This window comes from Lepisosteus platostomus, chromosome 16 (assembly GCF_059453375.1).
Source record: "Lepisosteus platostomus isolate fLepPlt1 chromosome 16, fLepPlt1.hap1, whole genome shotgun sequence".
NCBI lineage: Eukaryota > Metazoa > Chordata > Actinopteri > Semionotiformes > Lepisosteidae > Lepisosteus > Lepisosteus platostomus.
In genome coordinates, this window is record NC_142626.1 from 9,049,016 (window position 1) to 9,072,403 (window position 23,388).

The 23,388-nt window shown below is 39.5% G+C and overlaps 1 protein-coding gene and 1 pseudogene across 1 annotated transcript in view; one reads left to right on the forward strand and one right to left on the reverse strand.

Moving 5' to 3' along the window:
* Positions 1-8,694: 8,694 nt before the first annotated feature.
* LOC148646820 (uncharacterized) lies at positions 8,695-9,643 on the forward strand (annotated as a pseudogene).
* Positions 9,644-13,952: 4,309 nt separating this feature from the next.
* Positions 13,953-23,388, reverse strand: part of LOC148646821 (NLR family CARD domain-containing protein 3-like) — a 231,538-nt gene continuing 222,102 nt past the window's right edge. Inside the window, exons 13-14 of the mRNA XM_088608953.1 lie at positions 20,968-21,141; positions 13,953-15,230 (exon numbers count right to left, since the gene is read on the reverse strand). Coding sequence (XP_088465079.1) covers positions 15,215-15,230; positions 20,968-21,141 — 190 coding nt within the window. The 3' untranslated portion in view covers positions 13,953-15,214. The remainder of the gene's footprint in view (positions 15,231-20,967; positions 21,142-23,388) is intronic.

A 23,388-nucleotide genomic window follows, 5' to 3' on the forward strand; every position in this document is an offset into this window, starting at 1 on the left:
AAAGGGAATTCAAAGGAGAATTCCAGGGCAGGACGGCCCAGGAGCAGAAGGCTCCCAAGGGCAGGACATTCTCGCAGCGCGCCTCCTGCCCATCCTGCGACTCAGCCTGGGCAACCACGGAACGGCCAGTGTGTCCGAGTGCCAGAACTTTCCTTTGTTCTAAGAGTCTAGAGTGGAGGTTGCCAGAGAGTAACCAGCAGGAGGCCTCGTGAACAGGTCGGAACTGTGGACAGCTGAATCACTATTCAGAACTAGCTCTTCATCAGGAACGACCGGTCCTCTTCCTGACTTGCTGGGACCCACAGTCATCTTTTCTCCTGTGCACAAACTTTGCTAGTTAAAGCCAACAGTGAGCATCAGCAGCGCACCGTTGCAAGCCGCACAGCACAGCCTGGCACCTAGCCAGAGAGCGCGGATTGGACAGCAACAAGCCTGCAACTGTTTCTTTGTGCCCGCAGGAGATCTGAATCCCCAGAGATTGGATGAGTATTCAACTTCAATGCAGTACAGATCGAGAATTCAATTGTTATCCCAACCAGTTGATATCAATTTAATTCCTAAGAGTTATGTACTTGTTTTGAGTATCTAATGTAGAAGTTATAACCAAGTTCATTTATGAAACGGTCTTAATGAATGATATACTGAACGTATGTCCTCTTGATATGTGTAACACTTTGTAACTGACCGAATATATCTTTTGTATTCTGATAACCCTCTCGATAAGATCTGTTAGTTTATATGCATATTCTATGTATTAATAAATGTATCCTCGTGTATTAGTACCTGTGTGTGCGTTGTTTGAGTTATGTCGCATGGTTGGATTCTAAAGCTATCAAAGGAATCAACTTTGTGATTTACTGCTACAATTAATAATTGTCTCAGTAAATGCCCAAACCCCACAGAACTGGTGCCTTCAGTGAGCCACTATGATTACATATTTGGCGTCCCTGAACCGGTTTTCCCTACAAGCGAGACACCTTTATTTACACCATTTCTCCTCAAAAGGCCAACAGCTCCTTGAGCTCTTAAAGCAGGGGCCTTACACTCAGTTCCTGAAGGGCACAGTGTCTTCTGGATTTTATTCTAACCTGAACAGTTGACTAAGACATATTATGTTATTTTATTAGGCATCAACAGGAGTTTTCTTACAGTCACGTCCTAGAAGGGAGAGTCACCAACTTAATGCCTCAATATCTGCAAATATATTAGTAATATATTACAGGTGGTGCAATTTATAGTGTAATTGACGTGTCACTGAGCGCTGGTTTTAGAGGTTGTGCTACAAGAAACAAGGGTGGAGAAAGGTAATTGGGAATTCCATTAACTGCTCAAAGAACGACTCCACAAAACATTGCAGTAAAATGCTAAAGGACATATTTCCAACTGCACAATGAAACTGTTCTTATTTAAGCTCAGGCTTGTGGTGTGTGCGAGAGACGACCTGAGCCAGCGGGACTTTCCGAGCCGGCCAAACTCACAACCTGACTGATGAACCATCTATCACCTTTACATAAACTTCCCGTTGAAAATCCGTCATTTAGTGGTTTCTGTAATGTTTTTTATTAAAGTACTGTATATGCCAGTATAAACCTTATAAAACATACAGTACATACCAGATAGCATAATTTTTTAACATTCCCTGGAGTCTACAAATTAATTCAGCCACAATTATTTTATACAAAGTTGCAACTTTTTTATGATATCACCACAGTGTTTTTTGCTTAGCAGGGTATTTTTTTCATCAATATCTTTTTCCTTGTTCCTGTCAGCTGGTAATGCTCTCATTGTCTTTATGCTTTCTCAAAGGAATGTCACCACTTAATTTTTGTACAGTATCTTGTGACAGACAGATCTTGTGGTAGTTTGGGAATAATCTCCATGAAAAAGATGACTTTAAGCCTGTCTGTTGAATCTGTCTGTATTGATTACAGCAAGACAAAAGAGATGTGCTGAAGTCAGAGGAACTAATCTAGGATAAACTGTGGCAAAGAGTAAAAGAGGAACACAAAGCTTAACAAAGCAGGAAAATGTTCAACATACTGGGGATACATACAGTATGTGATCTTTCAGAAAGTTCTTTTATTTAATTGAATGTGAAAAGTATACTATCTCTGCTTTCCCAGAAAATGGAGGTATTAGTAATGTTAAAAGAGGACTTAGACATCCTACCACATATTTTACCTGCTGTAAATACAAATACAGTACTGTACTATAGTGATAATATTTTACTGCACTCAGTGGGTAGAAAAAAGCTATTATTATAATTATTAAAATTGCCGTGTTTCAGATTGTGTTTGATTATTCCAGGCTGTATTGAGATTAATGTAGTTTTGAAGCTAAGGTAACCAACTGCAATTCTTTGTGCTGGAAGTGACTCAGTAGAGTTACCAGCAGTGGCAGGAAATGACAGAAGAATTGAAGGAGAGTCCTTGGTCTGTACACTTGCATTTCAGATGCAGTATATACAGTACCTTATTATACACAACTAAGACTCACATCAATAAATAAAAATCCACAGGGAGTTCTGGGATAAATAAACCTATTTTACTGTCTGCTTCTCCTTCAACTGTAACTGATCTTTTTACAGTTTACTGTTGCTTTTTAAGTAAACTGTCAGAATTTGCATTCTGATTTAAGTTATAAATTAAATGCCCAGATGTTACACTTGTAATAGTAACAATCACATTTACAGTTTTGCACTTAGATAAAGAAATAAAGATTTACTTTAAAAGTCATATGTGTCATTGGATTTCTTGTTCAATTAGCAGGAAAATATTGTGATTGCACAAAGACAAAGTAAAATACAACAGAAATGCCAACAGTGGAGCACGGAAGTGTACGGAGGCTTATTATTATAAAATATCTCATTTATACGAGATAGTATTGCGTTTATACGAGAAAAGAATCTCGTATATATGAGACATGTATTGCGTTCACACACAATAGTTAATTTGTGAACAATGTTGCCTACTGTATTAATACTGTAGCACTACAGGGTTCACGTGGGTGCCCTTGCCACTGCCGCATCAGGTCGGCCCCCAACCGTCAGGGACTTAAACGCAGGCCTCCAGCGTTACTCAACAGGGACCCAGCCTCTTGAGCCAAAGGGAAATCTCCCCTCAGCCCTACGGCTGCAGGCCCTGCTATTCATAGGGGAGGGCGGAATTGTGACCACTCTGGTAAGCCAGCTTAGCTCTCGCAAGCAATGGAGACCGTACGCGTTACAATACTGAATACAGCATTGTACTGTATATTGTAACGAGATGGGGTCAGCGAGGATGGAGACAGAAACTCGGGCTCTTTTAAAATCACAGCGCTTTATAGTCGGATGTGCGTCCAGCTCAGCACCAGCAACAGAGAAAGTGAGAAAAGAGAGAAACAGTACAACACGCTGGGGTTATTTCATGTACAGTACGTGGTATAGAGTGGTAAGAGGGTACAGATATAAAAGAGACTGCAAAACTGGGATAACTATTTATAGGGACCCGGAAACCCATCCAGGGTGTCCTGCCCCTCGCTGCGCACCCCAGCCGGGCGCTCTTTGGCCGCAACGCCAGGCGAGGACGCCACAATATGAAATAATATTGTCCCGTGCAAAGTAGCATTGACTTAAACAACAGCAGAACATTTCCACACTCCTCTTTTCGAGGAAAAAAAAACAATGTAAAGGACAGAAGCGCATTGCTGCCCCCAAGGGTAAAAAATCACGCATTTTATAAGATTACAAGATAGCAATGATTACTTCAGTGTATACACACCCTGTTGTGTTGTGCACTGAACGCATATAGAAGCTACCGTGAGCTTGGCTGGCTTTTTCGGTTTAATGATCGTGTCAATGTCCAGCGCTGCAGAATTTGTACGGATTTACTTTCGACTGGGGTTTAGTCATAATGAAGTCTTGCGATTTTTAGCAAATATGAACAGAATCATTATAACCATGACGACCAGTTGTGTGGGATTTAGAGATCAAAGCAATGATGGCTCCGTTATGAATAGTTATACGTGCAATCAGCACCACTGCTTATAACTGTAAGTTCACACGGAGCGATAGAGGTATTGTATGGCGATCGTGCTGTCGCATGATCAAATAAAATATGCGAGAATTACTATCTCGTACGAGAAAATTTCTTATTCAGGATTTTGTTTTCCTTAGTGGCAGTAATGCGCTTCCGTAAGTAAGCATTCCCAGGTTAAACGTGTATCATTTTTGCTGTTTCTGTGAGAAGAGACGTCATGGCTTTCCAAACTTTCAATATGTTCTTCTTGATGTGAAGCTGCAGAAACATGTCCCGTACATAGGTTGTACGTTGCCTCCTCTTTAAACATTGAACAATATACGTTCACTTGACTGGATAATAAGACTTATGCCAAGTGTTATTGCTGGTAACAATAAATTGAATGCCAACCGTGTGCAAGCTGTAATACGGGTTGTGTGCCCTCCTGGAATTCTTTTTCTTTTTCAAAAAGTTTTTGTTTGGCATTACCTTGTCTCTGTACACATGCACATCTGTGCAAACAGACATACACATACTGTGTCCCATCAAAATGCACTTTTCCTGCATTTTGCTGTGTAAATCCAAATTCAAATTCATTTGATGTCAGCATACTGTAGTCTAAAAGCCTTTAATAATTATTGTAATTGCTTACACTTATACTGTTCTGTATAATTATTAATTTTTTGTTAAAGGCTGCACAGGGATTACTGTATTATTAGTCAACAGAGGGCAGCACTGAACACTGAATTGAGAGTCTCAGTCTCCGCTAGCAAACCGCTGCTGCTGTTCTTACTGATGACTCTTGTCTCAATGTAATTGCAGTTTTACTGACACTAGAGGGCAGTACTGAACACTGAATTGAGAGTCTCAGTCTTTCACAAAAAACACTGCTCTGCTCCTTTTACTGTGACACTTGTCTCAGTGCGTGAGAACAGTGCTACTCTTTCATTTCACCCTGCCTATCCAACAGATTGTTTCATCCTATCAATACAGCCTCTCCTAAGAATCCAGTCTGCCTGATTGAGATACCTCACCTGTGAACCTAAGTAAGAAGAGCAGCAGCGTTTGCTAGCGGAGACTGAGGCTCTCAATTCAGTTTTCAGTGCTGCCCTCTGTTGACTAATAATACAGTAATCCCTGTGCAGCCTTTAAACAAAAAATTAATCATTATACAGAACAGTCTTGTATACAAAACTCTTAATACAATGGTTCAAACCAGGAACAAAAAATATATAATTCTTTAAATGGAAGTGAAGAATTCAGTCAATACTGTCAATTTTAACGATTCAAACAAAAAAAGGAAAATGGTCACTTTTAAATTGGCTCCTCAGACAGAATAATTTGCTCTAAAGTGCAGTTTACTGTGTATCAGTCACATTTTGTGCACATCTATCACAGAACCTCTTTGATGACAGAAATTTGTATATAGTAACACAAGTCAAAATAAACATACAAATACAATCAATCCACATTTCTCTTATTGGCCTATTTAGGCATTATGTTTGATACTGCATAATTAGGCAGTTGTTGTAGCTCTAATTTCATTTGAGACAGTGGCATATCTGTGCTGTTGACCTCGACCTCACAAGCAGGTCTGACTTCATCCTCCCATCCATGATCCCATCCATGAGCATCTGCAGGTTCCATGATATCAAGGGCTGCTGGGAGCTAGTAGCTTTTATATTCCTCTGTCTTGATGACCAATATTTTAGACCAGCAGTTATGTCACATAGAGTACGTGGTGGTCTGAAATGAGCCACATGTGTGACTGGATGCTGTGCACGACTGGCAAATAGCATTTGAGTTTGGTTTAAGTGTGGGCCAGAGTCCTTTAGGAACCTGACTAGTTTGCATTTAGTAATTAACAATGATGCAAACTGTATCTAAAGCCTTGGGATTTGGAATTCAGTTTAGTTCACTGTATTAAGAGTTTGTTCATAAGAAGACTGTTGTGTATAATTAGTCAAATAATTTCTAAACACTGAAATAAGGCCACCTGGCCTTTTGTTTTGGCTTCAGTAATAGAGTGACTACATTTATTACATAACATATCTGTGTAATCCAATTTAGGACGGGTTTGAAAAAGTTATTTGCATATAAGTGGTCATTTAACCGAAGTAAATTGGAGATTTAGATTGTCCAGAGCCATGTTAGGCTTATTTGCTACAGGGGTAATAGCAGCAGTTTTGAGGACCATTGGTGCAACACCTGTGCTCAAGGATTCATTTATTATATTGAGGACAACGGGGCAGAGAAAAGTGAAACAGGACTGAAATAAAGTGGTGGGGATGGGATCTAATATACAAGTGCTGGATTTCATATACAGTATGAAGCCAGTTTTCTGATGGGTACAGAGTCAATAAGAGAGAAGGTGGAGAGAAGGGAACCAGTAAAGTTGGGCAAGCAGGGAAGAGGGGTGGAAGGTATATGTGTTGTGGTGAGAATGTGATGCCGGATGTTGTTGATCTTGGAGCTAATGAAATCTAAGAATGTGTTGTAAAGTAGCAATGAGGCAGGTAATGTGGTGGGGCAGTTAGGCTTAAGCAGTCTGTTGGAGAAAAGGTTTCTGGGGTTGTTATGGTTATTTTCAATAATGTGAGAGAAGTAGGTGGATCTAGCAGACTCTATCGTATCCAGACAAATAATCTTTCCAATAATTATAATGTACGTTTAGGCCAGAAAGACGCCACCCACACTCAAGTTTCAGGGAGACTGCCTTCATTGATAACAGATGGTAAGTGTACAGGGGGTAGAGTGAGAAAAAGATGGTTTGAGTTTTTAGAGGAGCAAAGTTGTTGAGTGTAGATAAAAGAGCGCTGTTAAGCAAATGTATTTTGTCCTTTAGAGAGTCAGAGGAAAAGAAACAAGATAAGGAGGATAGAACAGAATTTGTGAACCTAGGTTGATCAACTGATCGCCAGTTGTGGAAATTTACAGAGCGTGTGGGGGAAGTGTTAGAAACAGGTAATTTTAGATTGGAAAGAATAGCAAAGTGGTCAGAGATGTCTAGTTCAAGGGAAGAGAAGTGGGAAGCAAAAGAGTCATTTGCAACGATTAAATCTAGGTTGTGTCCTTTGTTATGTTTTGGGCTGAGAACAAAGTGGGTTAAATAAAAGCATCTCAATAGAGCTAGAAAATCCTTTGCCAAACTGGAGGAACTTGAGTCAATATGTATACTAATGTCCCCAAGAATAAGGATCCTCTTAAATCTGAGGCATAAAAATTCAAACTTACCCAAAAAGGTGGATAACTAGCTAATAATTCAAGCAGGTAGAAGATAGCAGAAATCCCTCTTTAGGAAAAGGACCCATGGAAACAGAGACGGAGAAAAGACACCAGTTATATTTAAACAGCTGTTATTGTTTGGATGTTCTGAGGTTTGTAACTAGTCCTGCTTCTTTTCTCATTAGATAAAAAAATTGTTTAAAATGTAGCTGCGGTGGGACTCCGATGGAATGGTGACTCTGTGGCTAAGGATCTGTGCTTGTGACAGGAAGGTTGCTGGTTCAAATTCCACAACTGGCAGAGAAATCCTACTCTGTTGGCCCTTGAACAAGGCCCTTAACCCCAACTGTTCCAGGGGTGCTGTACAATGGTTAACTCTGTGCTCTGACCCCAAGCTTCTCTCCCTGTGTGTGTGTGTCTCATGGAGAGCAAGCTGGGGTATGCAAAAAGATTAATTCCTCATGCAAGAAATTGTACAGGGCTAATAAAAGCAACATTATTATCAGTAAGGAGTGTGGCTTTTGTTTTAACTGTTTTTATATCAAAAAGGATTTCACCGACATGTCAAAAGTAGGAAGACTGGCTATTGGTGTAACTTTAAAAACAGACACTTTATTAATTGAACATTAGTACTGTATAATGAGGTGAACGAGTGCTCAGTTGATGTGTGACCTGTTTATTCTATTTATATATTCCATAGTGACATCTAGAGGGGATACTGAGAATTGACAGTTAGCTGGTCACTGGAGTTGGTCCAGTAAATCTTTGGACAGTTAGATAATTATGTACATAATCATGTTCCTAAACCCACTCACATCTTACTCTTATGTGACATTTATGATTATATATGCATCTATTATTGGTATTTGTTCATGGTATGTGTTTATTGCACAATATTACATGTACACCTGTCAGAGTGTTTTTAATCTGCATCACTGTGGCCTGGTTCTGGCTCTAAGGGAGGAATGAGTTACCAATGAACTGAAATGGGCTGTGTTAATTGGAACTCTTTACTTTAGGAACATGTACAGTATAAAGGATCACAAGGTGATTACCATAAGCCTGGTAAGGTAATTCTGTTAGTAAAATAGTACATATGAACCAGTTTCTGCTGACTGAGAACTATTTGTCTTCACAGAACCTGTCCTGGTGTAAATCAGATGTTTCAGCCATTAAATTGCTCTGTGGCTAAGGATCTGCTCCTGTGGCTTGACGGCTGCTGGCTTGAATCCCACGGCTGGCAGAGGAATTGCCGCTAGGCCCCTGAGCAAGGCCCTTGTGGCTTCCTTGATAGGTAAATTTCCACGACAATATTGGCACCCCAGATGGGACACTAACCTGAGCGCAGACGGCTGCTGAAACTCCATCCTGGCCCGGACAGTTTTAGCAAATTGGACGAACCTCGGAGGATAAACTGTTTGTCCTTCCTGAGTCGCGCCTGGAGAATTCATTTAGAATATTTTCTGTGGTTTTATAGCAGAGAAAGAGGAGGCCGGTGAGGGTGTTCTCACGCGGGTTTGATGAGTCCGGGACTCATCAAGAACTTATCTTAACACAGACGTGTGTTTTTTGCTCTGCGGAGTAGTTAATGTGATAAGGTTCTAAAGTAAGGCACCGATCGGTAAAAATGGGAAATGAAAATCCGAAGACGGAAACAGGACCGAGCGGTCCAGCGAAGTACATGTACAAAAAATTTGGAGAAACAGGAATAAAGTGTCTTCCATCGTGGAGTAAGTTAGGTTTTCCAGAAAATGGTAGTTTTAGTACCAGGCAGATACAACAACTAGAAGAACAGTTAAAAGAAAAAGAGAAAAAGGGAAATAAGAAAGTCTACTGGAAGTGTTTTGAGTTGTGGAAAATTGAGGCGCAAGTTAGAGAAAGACAAAGTAAGTTAGGCAATAGTGGAAAGAAAAACTGAAACGCCCATGAATATAGTGGGAAGAGAATATGGGTTAATATACTGTCAACCTTTTTCTGATAATATCTCAGGATGGACAAATGAGACATGGCCCCGTGTAGGTAGTTTTCAGCCATGGGCCGTACGATTATTACACGAAATGACAGAATCACTTAACCCAGAGGGAGATCCCGGTTGGAATTTTAAATATATGTGCAGATGTGTAAGTGTGTGGGAGGAATGTGCTAAGAGGCATGAATCAGGATGGGGTAAGAAACCTGAACAGATGATGAGCACTACTAAAGTGTATCCCGAATTAGATTGTCTTGCAGTAGCTATTGCTCCTGTGACTACCCTTCCGTAGCCTCCACCATATGGGGAGGGCCGACCGGCTTCACCGTATAATAGGTGACGGGATGAAAGAAAGGGTGACACGGAGGGGATGCTCTCGCCGTCCCGCACAAAGAGAGGAGTGCGGTATGGTGGGGGTCGCTCCGCCAATCCTTCCGCCGTTCCGTGTTCCCAGTCCATGGAGGAGGGAGAAGGGGTGCTCCACATGCCAATGATCGAGTGTCCTAATCCCCGCACCGGTGATGATGAGGAACCTACTGTCCTCGTTTATCGCCCATGGAAATTAACTGAGTTGGCGGCAGTTTTTGGGGAGCTGCCAAACCCCAAAACCAATGGGCGTAAGTACACAACAGCCCTGAAACGGCCGGTAGCACAAAGCAGACCCACGAGCAGGGAGCTAGAGACTATTTTTATAAACACTTTAACAATAGACAAGAGAGAGCGAAAAGCCCGAAAGGATAATCATCAGCTTCACCAACTGCAAATGGCTCAGTTAGTTTTACCAGGGTGACCAGAACAGAGGGAGAGGGCAGCGCGCCCGGCGAGGCCGAAGAGGAAGAAGCAGAGTCCCGAGAGGGGACTTCCAGGCTTGCTTCAAGTGTGGATGGACGGGACACTGGGTTTGTGACTGCCCCGGACATAACACAGCAGAACGAAGAAGCGACGGCAACAACTGGGATCTACCACCACCTCCTCCACCTGAGGTAACCATGAGATCACCCTGGCAGGAGGAGAAAAGGGACTGACATTCATCGCAGGCTGAGGTAGGGCCTGAGGGCACCGAGACTTTTATCTTACCTGCCCTCTGCCCCCCATCTCAGCTACTCAAGGTCACTTTATACATAAATGGAGACCCTTATGAATTTTTAGTGGATCGAGAGCCACACAGTCGTTACTCAGGGACAATATCTATAGGTTCGACCCCTTCTCAAAATCCATTTTAACAATAGGAGTAACAGGACATCCCACAAAGTCTTATTTTACTGCACCACTGACAGTGGAATGCCAGCAGCATGGGTTTGGGCCTGGTAACCACTCCTTCCTCCTTTCTAAAGAGTACCCTGTTAGAGTACCCTGTTAATTTGTGTGGCAGAGATTTACTCTGCAAAATGGGCCTCACCATCGTCTGTTCAGAACAAGGGCTTGAGCTAACCCGCAATGAAGACTGCTTGCCACGCACCATGTTAATACAACACTCACCCACAGTCCCTGACTACTACTACAGCTGGGACTTAGTGCAGGATGAGGAACAACCGCCACAACTTCTTTTACAAGAAATAAAAAAACTGTGGTCAGGCCAGGGTGATTTTCAGGACGTGAGCAATTTACATTGTACAGCAGAGGTTAGTTTTGGAGGTCCAGCTGAGGAATTTGAGATGATGTGGTTCAGTGACAGACTGTGTAATGATAAGATAAAAAGCAATGGGTATTTAATTTGGTGACAGAAGATACCGTCGTAAAGGATAACCACGACTTAGCAGAGCAACACGAGCTCTTCCCCACTTTGAAAGGAAGATGTTGGAACTGACTAAAAAAGAACTTAATTCGAAATGTAAGCTCCTACTTACACAGAATAAGAGAGAGAAAATATTATTTCAAGAGAAAATGAAAGTTCTGAAAAGTAAGCAAAAGGCACAAAGAAATGTATTAACTTAAAAAAATAGAAATGCTTAGGAGGCCAGAGGAACCATAAACGTTTTTTTTTGTTGCTCAAGTTATTTTATAAGTTTAATTTCCAGTTCTGTTAAAAATAAAACTGTGAACTTTACTGGTCATTAGTTGGTGTCTTTTGTAATTATTTAGCAATAGCAATGTGTTCACTTGTTTGTCCAGAGTGTCTGGTCATTAGTTGGTGTCTTTTGTAATTATTTAGCAATAGCAATGTGTTCACTTGTTTGTCCAGAGTGTCTTTCACTTTAAGATGCCAAGTTGTTTTCTTTAATGTATGCTTGGGTACCACCCATTTCCTCATTGTCCCTGCTTTCCTCTGATAACCTCAAATATTTAACAAATCTATTCAGTTGACTCAGATTTTAAAGAACACATTTAAGCTCATGCTCCATTTATATAACTATTTGCTTAAGTTCTGTTCTCTTCACTCCCTGGGATATCTTAAAATTCACAGCTACTAATAATGATTGACATTAAATGTAATTATTAGTAAATGACACTTTTGTTAATACACACTTACTAATAAACTTCATTATTAATAAATGTGGTTTGAGTGTTAAGCAATTTGAGTTACAGATGACAGATGCATAAATTCAGTGCGTAGTGGCGATATTATTTCCACTACATTGCGGGAGCCTTCCAATGCGATCCTGCTTTACACCAAGTACAGTACTAAGTTGCTTAAACCAGTGGTTCTCAAACTGTGGTCCGCGTATCGGCAGTGGTACGTGGAGTGCCGCCAAGTGGTACGCCAAATGACCCTGGAACTGTGTCGTGTGCGCTGAAAAATCGGGACGGTTTTCATCTTTTGTATTTTAATACGTGTCGAATACGCAGCCTACGTACTACGATACAGTGCGGGCTAATACTTCAGTGGACACAAGAGATACTCTGTAATTCTATACCACTCTATAGGAATGCATGCTACGGATGCAAGTGACCAATTGTATTTAAGAAAAGCTACTGTATCTCCAGCAAATAGGGAGAAAGGAGAATGTGCGTGATTTTGGAACAATGCCAACGTTGTAAACACAGGAATGCATAGAAATACATGCTACAAATGCAGGTAATCTTGTGAGCACACGAAAGCGTGATAACAGAAAAATATTTAAGAACTGTTCTAATTTGAGAAAAATACACAGAGCGTCTCTGTGTTTCGCTCCCATGCGCATGAAATAAAACCTTTAAATAAATACGGAAATAAAAACGGAAACGCGGAAAAATGCAAGCTTGCGTATTGCTAAAGCAGGTAAGCTACACTATTTTTGAAGAACCTTATTTACCGTTGGCAAAAGAGCTGACACGTATTATGTGTAGAGAAAAAGCTGCTAAACAGCTCGACCTGCTGCCCCCCCCCCCGAAAGACACAGTCATTCATAGAATTATTGAAATGAAGGATTATATCAAAAGTACACTGATAGAGCACGTAAAGATGTGCAGATGTTTTTCACTGCAATTAGATGAGTCTGTAGTAGATTTGGCCAATTTGCTCGTTAACGTTAGATACAAGTTTGAGGGCATGTCCCATGAAGACTTTCTGTTCTGTAAACCGCTACCAACAGGAACTACAGGAGAGCACATATTTCAGCTTCTGAATGAATTTATCGTAGAGAATGGCCTCGACTGGATAAAATGCGGCTGTGTTTGTACAGACGGTGCTAGAGCAATGACAAGCCGACATAACGGTGTAGTTGCACGAATTAAAGAGGTTGCTCCAGAAATTGTACGCATTACATTCACCGCGTGACCTTTGCCGTCAAGAAAATGCCTGACCATTTAAAATCTGTTAGACTCTGTTGTGAATTGTATCAAGGCTCGAAAAATTAATTCACATCTGCTTTGCTCAACTAAACAGGCTCACCCCTCTCACTGAAATGGTGCTTTTTTATTAGTTGTTGTTAATGTTTTTTTTCTGTAAAACACTTTGAGAAGCCACCTTTAAAGGCGCTATATCAAATAAAGTTTATTATTATAATATTTATTATATGTATGTGTGAGTGTGTGTGCACGCACACTCATGTTGGTCATTGAGAATTTCTGGGGTTCCTATGAGATGATGACTTGTAGGTGGTACATGGATGCTTTGGTTCGATTAGGGGTGGTACTTGGTCCAAAAAGTTTGAGAACCACTGGCTTAAACCATATGCAGAGGTGGTTTAAGTTAGTCCACTTCTTTAGTCACCTCTAGAGGGCAGCAGCTGTTACTTTGTGTTCGTTGCAATTGAGAACAGGGTTAGTACGGTGCTATGGCCTAAGCACAGCGTCAAAGTTCATTGCAATTGGTCTTCAGGTGGAGCACAAGTTTAAACCACAGCTGCGTATTAAGCACGGGTTGAACTCCTGTTAGTTCGCTACTTTCAGTTCATTGCAATTGACCCTGCATGACTTTAAGAGCTATAAAAAATGGTTTAGATAGTTAAAAAAACACTTTTTATGCAATAAAAATGGGTGATTTTTCCTCTTCGGGATCAGCTTAGAATCTTTGTGTATGCTGTAAGTTTTTTAATTTTTAAATGTCTTAAACACTTTAAATTTGTAAACGCATTTCGTACTTGACAAATCACATTCTCCTGTCTTCTTGTGAGAGAAGAGAGGAGGCGTGGAGCTCAGCAATACAGAATGAGCCATCTGCACCCTGGAGAGCTTACAGCATCGAGCGCATCTGCCTAAAATTAATCAAGCAACGTAAATAATTTCATTTAACTAGCATTTAAAAAAAATAGCATTAAAATATGTTAGTTTTATTTTTTGAAACCATCACTGTACAATTTCACTGTAATAAATTGTTGCCCTTCTTCCACATTTTGAAAAAAATATTAATTTACAAGACTTCAAATATATGTTCAAATATACATTAAATCCGACTATCAGAGAATAAGTAAAATACAAATTTTAAAAATAAAGAAAAATGAGGGTAAAATATAATTTAAAATAGTTTTCTAACTAAACAATCATTTATAACAATGTTGAAAAATGTTCATTTTAAAAACTGTTTATAAAAATACAATGTTATTAACTAACGAATAGGGCACATTAGCATGCTTTTTGTATATTTTTTCAGAAATACAGCAGGAGCACCAGATATCTTAATGGCTTTAAAAATTAAATTATGCATGCAAACATGTTCTTTTGTAACACACAGCTATCTGTAATTTCTTTATATATTTAAGCTTTTGCAAATGTTCAATCATTCCTGTTCTGCACTATGTCTGGTTCAGGTGCATCATGGACCTACAGAAGAACCAGCAGTACCTTTCTACGGGAAAAACTGAAAACACATGTTCAAACCATTAGTACCAGCCTAACACAGAGTGGACCCAGTTTACACAGTCAGCCCAAATCCACATCCCTGCAATGATCCCTTTATATAGACAAACTGCATACACAATCACCCACTCCACATACAGAAAAAATCTTATTACTGAAATTGTACTGTATGAGGGAGCCAGAGCCTATCCCAGCAATCTATGGGCACAAGGCAGCTAGATGGGACTCCAGTTCATCACAGTACACACACTCACACCAGTCAATTTTCCCAGAAGCCAATCAATCTTCCAACATGACTGTGGGAGGAAACTGAAGCACCTGGAGGAAACCCATGTAAACACAAAGAAAATATAAAAACCTCACACAGATAGCATCCCAGAACTTAATTCTGGGTCCCAGTGCTGGGCAGCAATACTAACCACTGTGCTACCATGCTTTCTTCCTAGGAATTAACTGTACAAAATAAAAACTTGCATGTATGCAAGACAAAATGTGTGTAGCAAACCAACAGAACTAATTATATATTTAAGAGAAAATCTTTTTTAATTCTAGAGATTAGAAACAAACTTATACTCATCCAATTACACACTGTCCAGACCCAGAGCAGGAGAGAGACCTGTCTCTACCTTCCACATATACTAGAACACAATGGAAACACAGTCCTTCACACAGTCTACTCAGAGGGGTTTGATCAGCAGGTCTGCAGACTGTGGTGTCTGATGAACATCTGGAGGATTTTGTTCTGTCTCTTTAAAGACAAGGAATTCTGCCACCTTGCTCCGCTAAGGAATCTTCTTCAATGTTAGGCTTATATCCACCAGGTTCTGTAAGAACAAAAAAACACAATGAATGAATCTAAAAATTGAACTCTTGCAGATTATCATTGTTTTATTAGTATTGTTATTTAAGGATTTGTGCATGACAGTGTTTATGGCTCATAATATTAATGCTTAAATCATATTATATTATGTCAGACTACATGTATTCAGAAGCCATTGACACAACTCTTCCAACAGACACTAAAGCCAGGGACTGGAGAAATGAAAATGTAGTGCCAATCCACGTGATGGATAACAAAACTGAACCAAGAAATTATAGACTAATAAAGTCTAATTATTATTACATGGAAGGTCAAATTATAAAAACTAAACTAGAGGACTACACACATGGAAAAGTCAACAGGGATTTAGAGAAGGTAGGTCTTGCATAACCAAGTGTGGTAATTCTTATCTAGCAACAACAGTAATTAACAAACAATGCATAGAGTTTGATACCATGTATTTATATTTTCAGAAGATTTTTAATAAAGTTGAAAATAAAATATTCTCAAATTGCAAGCAAAGAGAATGTATGTTTGTATTGAGAATTATTTAATAAATAGAAAAAAGAGATGAGATAAGATATGAGTCAAATTGCAGTGTTGCAATTATTGGAGTACCACAGGGATCTGTAGTAGGACCACTACTCTTCTTAATTTATACCAATGATCTCTTCATGATATCAAATTAGTTGGATTAGCAAACACTGGAATTAAAAAAACATTAGATAGAAATTAATTGACAAACACCTGGCAGATTATGTTTCTTGTTATGTTTGGCAGATACTGTTGTGAAGAGAATGATTGAGCCAGATGGACAACAGACAAAAGAAAGGGACAAAGTAAAAGATGAGCAAGAGAGTGAGGAGCAGGATTAAACATGTCAGACAAGGAAATGAGAGGGGAAGCTTTTCTTACAAGATCAATTATCTTATATTTCTCATCACAGTTTTATTACTGGGCAAGGTGAGACACACTGAGATGAGGAAGACTTTAGAAAGATGTGTCTGAATGTGTTGCCCTGTGTGGAAATAAATCCCACTTGCTCACAATCAAAATCGTGACCCCACCTGCAATATTGATCCACACCTCACTCAGATCTAAAAGGGGGACTGCAGTCCCAATTTCTTAGACTGGGTCTTAAATATCCTTAACAAAATAAACTAATAGTATCTCCAAATTTCTAATTTCAAATTAGTACACAATCATGAACTCTGTGGAAGTACTACATGGCTGCCATGTTGTCAAAGGCAGACAAGAATCAGCTGGTCTCACCAAGGGTGAGAGCAAGATTTTGTGCAAATTGCGCCATAAACCCTGCCCTTCCTGCTCACTAGTCACTGTAAGTGAACAAGAACAAGAACAAGAACAAGAACAAGTGAAAACATGAAAATGAATATGAATGTGTTTTAGTTGGTTGGCAGGTTTCTTTTTTTGCAATACTTAAAATAATCTAAAACATTTTGTCTTGTATGTGTCGGTTTCATGAAAATGTTTAGAATTAACATAGTATCAAAATAAACTTGGTCTAAAGCATGCCTGATTCTGAATCACAGACACATATACAGACATTGACACTTTGTCTGTTTTGTGATGTAAATTGGAGATTGTTATGATACATGTTATCATGTACTTGGTAGTTTCCTTATGATTTGAAATGCATTCAGATTCATTAATCTCAAAATGGAAAAAATGCATTGCAGTTCCACTTTAATATATAGATCCAGCCATTCAAAATGCACAGAGTACGCTGTGTCAAAACACAGTGGGCGTGGCGCAATCTGCTGCATCATACCGCATGTAAATTGAAATATGATAATAGTATCCAGAAGCACGTTGTAATACCGCCAGGTGGAGCTAATAAAGCATAATATCTTGTGTACAGCATTCGAGCTGTCGCCAGAAAATGCCTGATTTCGAATCCCGGTCACTGCTGAGAGACAATCTGTTTGCAATTAATAATTTAACTTGTATACTCTTTACATTTTTAATAATTTTTAAACTGTGTATTACAGCATGTTAATCATTTAACAATAAAAAAGTAGGTATACAGTATTTTATAAAAGCAAGTTTGCTCAGTTGGACAAAAGTACACAACCTTCCATCTTCATCATAAATATTTTAATTATGCATAAATATTTTATGCATCAAAGTCTTTAACTTGGTAACTTACATGGGTTTTTGTTTTAACGTGCTTGTTCTAACATTATTAAGTTTATATTCTATACTTCATAAAATGTTATAACATTTTATCCTTTTCTAAGAATAAGTAGTAAGAACACCACTTGGAAGAGGTGTTAGTGGGGCCAGCAGGGGGCGCTCACCCTGTGGTCCATGTGGGTCCTAATGCCCCAGTATAGTGATGGGGACACTATACTGTAAACAGGCGCCGTCCTTCGGATGAGACGTAAAACCGAGGTCCTGACTCTCTGTGGTCATTAAAAATCCCAGGGCTCTTCTCGAAAAGAGTAGGGGTGTACCCCGGTGTCCTGGCCAAATTTCCAATTGGCCCTTACTAATCATGGCCTCCTAATAATCCCCCTCTATGAATTGGCTACATTACTCTGCTCTCCTCCCCACTGATAGCTGATGTGTGGTGAGCGTTCTGGCGCACTATGGCTGCCGTCGCATCATCCAGGTGGATGCTGCACATTGGTGGTGGTGGAGGGGAGTCCCCATTACCTGTAAAGCGCTTTGAGTGGAGTGTCCAGAAAAGCGCTATATAAGTGTAAGCAATTATTATTATTATTAACACCACTTGTTGTCACTGTAAAAAAATAAAGGTTGTACTGATTTAATACCACTTGATAGTAATATTAATATGGAGTCATGTATAGTAACTAGGCAGATAAAATATTTTGGAAACATTTTGTGTTTTCTAAAGCTTGTATTGTTCTTATAGTAGTAATGGACAACATGATGCACAGTTAATAGTATTGATAATGAATGCCTTGGACAGGCTGTAAGCTCAAAGTATAACGTGGTCCACTTTCTGTTAGGAATCCCTGGTGGGAAGATACACGGATCCTGTGCAGACGCAGGCACGGGTGATAGATGAGGCAGGCGAACAAACCAAAACGAGAGGCAAGGTCGTAGTCAAAAGGCGAAAGGCAAGTCGTAATCCAGGAAGTTCTCCAGTAGCAAACAGTCCGAGGCGAGAGGCGTGGTGCAAAGTCGAAAAGGCAGAAGGGGAATCCAAAATCCAGAATAAACGAGGTGCGGGGAAAAACGCCAGGTAGAGCTCTCAAGGAGTAGACTCAATACCGAGCAGTGGGAAGCAGGTGAAGATGGTATAAATAGCAGTGCGCACCGCACAGTGGGTGTGCGCAGGTGGTTTAACTCGTGCGGCGGCGTTTGTTAATAATCACCCGCTGCTGATTAGCTCGCTTACGATTTGGTCTTGACTGCCTGGTGGTCGTGACACTTTCTTTGTAAACGTCTGCATCAGTTTAACTCAGTCACTCGTGATTACATGAAAACATTTTGCCTGCCCTTTTTCAACTACAGCTTAAGATTCCCTATTTATCGGATTCTAAAAAGTTTTTTACTGCGATAACGAGCGCAAGTATTAATAGAAAAGGTTAATCACTTAACTTACTTAACTTTGAACGTGTTGTGATATGTAGAAATATCAATGTTTATTTGTAAAAAGAAAACTCATGATGAGAGCTGGGTGGGAACCCCTGACCTCCAGCATGGAAGTCAGGTACCTCAGCCTTTACACCAACGCGCCGCTTGATGTTTTTTTCTTGTGATAACGAATGCAAATATTCATAGAAAAGGTTAAAACATTATAACTTTTTATGAAGTATAGAAACTTAATATAGTCAGAAGGAGCACGTAAAAACCTTTTCAAAATAACCACAGCATGTAACCAAATGAAAGAATTGAATGTTTAAAATGTTTAGGAAGAAAGTAGAATACTGGTGTGTATTTTTTATTTAAACTATCAATACAGCCATATACAGTTTACATAATATGTTTATTTTCCTAAATTAATATCGTTTATGACTTTCAGATGCATTATGCTTCTCTTCTTTTTATGCTCAGCTACTAAAATGTCCCTTTAGTTGTAAAATTCCATATTAATATTCAATATTAAGCGGATTAAACATGCACAGTAAAGAGATTAAATGATTAAATCGTTTCACTAACAACAAATGCACCACAAGTGCCACCTGTCGGTCATTTTGGCAAGCCAATCATGTAGTGGGGTACAACACGGTGAACTGTAGATAATTTTGCATGGTACGAGGTTGTACCATGCATTTTGAATGGCTGCGTCTGTAAGTGGAATGGTTGAAAGTGTTAACAAACAACAAACTTTGGCATTTAAAAGGTGTAAGATTTTGTGTTGCACATGATGAGTGTGTGGATATAAATAATGTACCACCATTATCAAATCTGGTGAGATACTGTGACTGAGATGGAACTTGAGAAGAGCTGTGATGCCCAAAACCCATGTATGGCACAACTACAGGGGAAGATGTAGCTTAGATGCTTATTAATCATTTTGAGGAAAGAGGAAGTGACACAAATGAAATATTTTCTGTGATGACTGACAGTGCCCCTGCTATGGTAGGAAAACTGATGGAATATATATTAAATCTTTCTAGTATTTCTCCAATGCATGGATGTCAAGTCACTCAAAGTACTGGGATTTAAGCCTCTAGGTACAGAAAACACATTTGCTGTTTTCCAGGGCCTGCATGTTTGATAACTACTTTGGATCTAAGGTACTTTTTGGAACTTCTTCCTGAAATGTAACGTTAGTTGTTTAAAATGTTAATGCTGTGTTTAACTTGAAGCTTTAACAGCTTGGATGAATTGCAACTCCTCAGCAAAATGATGAAGAAGTATCCATCTAAATTAAAACATTACCTTTATATGTAATATAACTCAAAGTATTATGAAAATAAGAATTTGTTACAATGTTAATAAATTAAACACATATAAAATAATTTGTCATGTGAAAACATTAAAGAATGTAAAAGTCATTTTGAGGGTTTGAGACATATAGAACAGAACCCGGACTTTAAACCACTTTAATGAAGAATGGTTATTCGAGGGCTTAAGATTATACTCTCAACTAATATAAATGCATTGTAGCATTTGAACACCATCAACATCACCATACATATACAATTATCCAAATCAGGGTCACAGTAACCCAGAGCCTATTCCAGGAATCACTGGGCACAAGGCAGGACTGAACCCAGGACAGGATGCCAGTCCATCACACTCACACAAGTGCCATCTTCCTCAGACGCCTATTAAACTACCAGCATGTTTGTGGACTGTGGGACGAAACTGGAAAACCACACAAACATGGGGAGAACATACAAATTCTACACAGATAGCACCCCAGATTTAAATGAGATTCAAAGACGAGAGATAAACAAATGGATAACTATTGCAAACCTAACTCACTTCCATACTGTAGCTACTTCCTTTCAGATGTATATAAAATATTAGAAAGAATTGAGGAATATAAAAGATAAGGGTAAGATTCAAGTGGAAAAGGGAGGCTGGCACTCCCATAGCAACTGAGAAATCTAAAAGCATTCAAATCTGCATAAATCCAATAATTTTAAGAACATGTATTATATTAGACAAAAAATAATTTTTAATCTTTTTTTTGTACATTCTAGGTGTAACATTTTGATGCATGTGAAAAACAGATTGCTGTGAGTCTTATAATATCTAAATAAAACAATACAAATAAATAATCAGTGTTCACTTACCTCAGTATTGTTAATTTACAGTTGGGATTCCTCAGAGCTGCAGACAGCAGTTTCACTCCTGAATCCCCCAGGCTATTGTCTCTCAGATCCAGCTCTTTTAGACTGGAGTGTTGGGACTGAAGAGCAGAGGCCAGATCTTCACAACATCTCTCTGTTAGTTCACATTCCCACATCCTGTAGACAAAAAGACAGGAGCACAGCTGAACATCTGCACAGCTTATCTACATCTTTCTTTCCAAGTCTTCACTACACCACCCAGCTCAGCAGCAATGTACAACATCATGTCATTATCCATCTCAGAGTGTCCATGGATGAGGATAATGAGATAACAGCTGCTTCAAATTTTGGGACTTAGGAGGAAGAAAAGAAATTGTCAGGAAGGTAGACTGAGAAACAGGGAGACAAACGGAGCTACAATGCTTGGAATAGAGAAATAGAATGAGAGAGACTTTTAACCATAATAGAAACTGTTTCAGGTGTCTTGTTAAAGTTATAGCTTTGGTTGTTATTCTTCATATGGTTGAATGAATACAAAATGTAAATTAACAACACTGGAGTAAGAGAACTGGAGTTATCATGAAGTGCTTCGAGCAGTTGGTCAAAGCATACATCACCTCCTCACTGCCTGACACCCTAGACCCACTGCAATTTGCATACCGCCAGAATGGGTCAACAGAAGATGCTATTGCCACTGCCCTCCATACTGCCCTCTCACACCTGGATAAGAAAGGAACATATGGGAGAATGCTGTTTGTTGATTACAGCTCAGCATTCAATACCATAGTGCCCTCAAAGCTCGTCATCAAGCTCCAGGACCTGGGACTGAACACCTCCCTCTGTAATTGGATCCTGGACTTCTTGACAGAACGTCCGCAGGTGGTGAAGGTGGGCACCAACATATCCTCTACCCTGACTGTAAACACTGGAGCCCCTCAAGGCTGCGTGCTTAGTCTTGCCCTCTACTCCTTATTTACCCATGACTGTGTCACCAGGCATAACTCAAACTCCATCATCAAATTTGCGGACGATACAACAGTCATTGGCCTGATCACAGATCAGAGCACTATAGGAAACATCAGGGTAGAGACCACACACCTATTCAGATCAATGGGACTGCAGTGGAGAGGGTCAGCAGCTTTAAGTTCCTGGGAGTTAACATCTCAGAGGATTTAACCTGGACCCATCACACCAACACCGTGGTCAGAGGGTGGTGAAGTCAGCGCAGCTTATCACCAGCTGTGAGCTATCAAGCATCCAGGAGATCTACTCAGCTAGATGTCTGAAGAAGGCCAGGTCCATTCTCAAGGACCCCAGTCATCCCAGTCACAAACTGTTTTCCCTCCTAACATCCGGTAAACGGTACCAAAGCATTCGGTCCAAGTTCAATGTAACCTCAATTTTGTGTTTTTGTGAAATTTTGTGATTTTTGTGATTCTTGTAATTTTTGTGAGCTCGCAGAAAAAGACACTTCATTGCCAGCAAATACTGCTGCATGCCGTATTGTTGTGCATTTGATAAATAAACTTTTATTTGATTTGATTTAATTTTTATTGTTATTTGTAGATGTGTTGAGGAAAACAACTTTCTCTTTTGAAGAAAATAAACCATTTAAACAAAAACCAAGAAAGGTTATAACTATTACAACACATAATACAAATCTAAAGCAATAAACTATCTCAATCAAAATTTGGCAGAGGAATCGACCATGTGACTGCCTTAAACTCCAGCCTGTTGCTTAGATGTTAATTCTTCATGCAGAAAGGACTTAGTTAACCCTTTCTTCACATCTCAGTTAGACTCCATTGTCAACAGAGTACTGTACTGTAGAGTACTGTAAATGTACTATTATAATATGTGAGAGAGAGTCAATTATGTTTGAGAAAACAAATCAACTTTATTATACTAAAAAAACACAGGGAGGCAGAGGTGCACATTTGTATTCTAAATGGGAGGGGAAAGACAAAGAAAAGAACCCCCACCCCCACCCCCTGATAAACTGACTGACTAAAAAACAACTAGATAGGCTAGAACCGGAAAGGTGGTCGTGCCTAACAATGAGGCCATACAGTACCAAAAAAAAGTCTTCCGCCTCCTACTTATATCTATACTAACTTACCAAACCAAAGGCAAAGAAGAAAAGCACACAACATGTTTTTTTCCCCATCCCTAAAACACACCACTCAACTAACCTCATTCATCGTCTCTGATCTCTCAATATTTCCCCTTTTGCAGTCTCATTTTCCCCTTTTAAATGCTTCTGCCTCATTTGCTTAATATATTAATTGGCAGCACCCAGAGAAAAAGGAAAAAACAATTAGGGAAGAAAAATAACTCTCCAACTGAGGACCATAACAACCATTGATATAGATTCCATGTTGGTTAGAAAACTAACCACATTGCTCCATGATACTGTAACGTCAC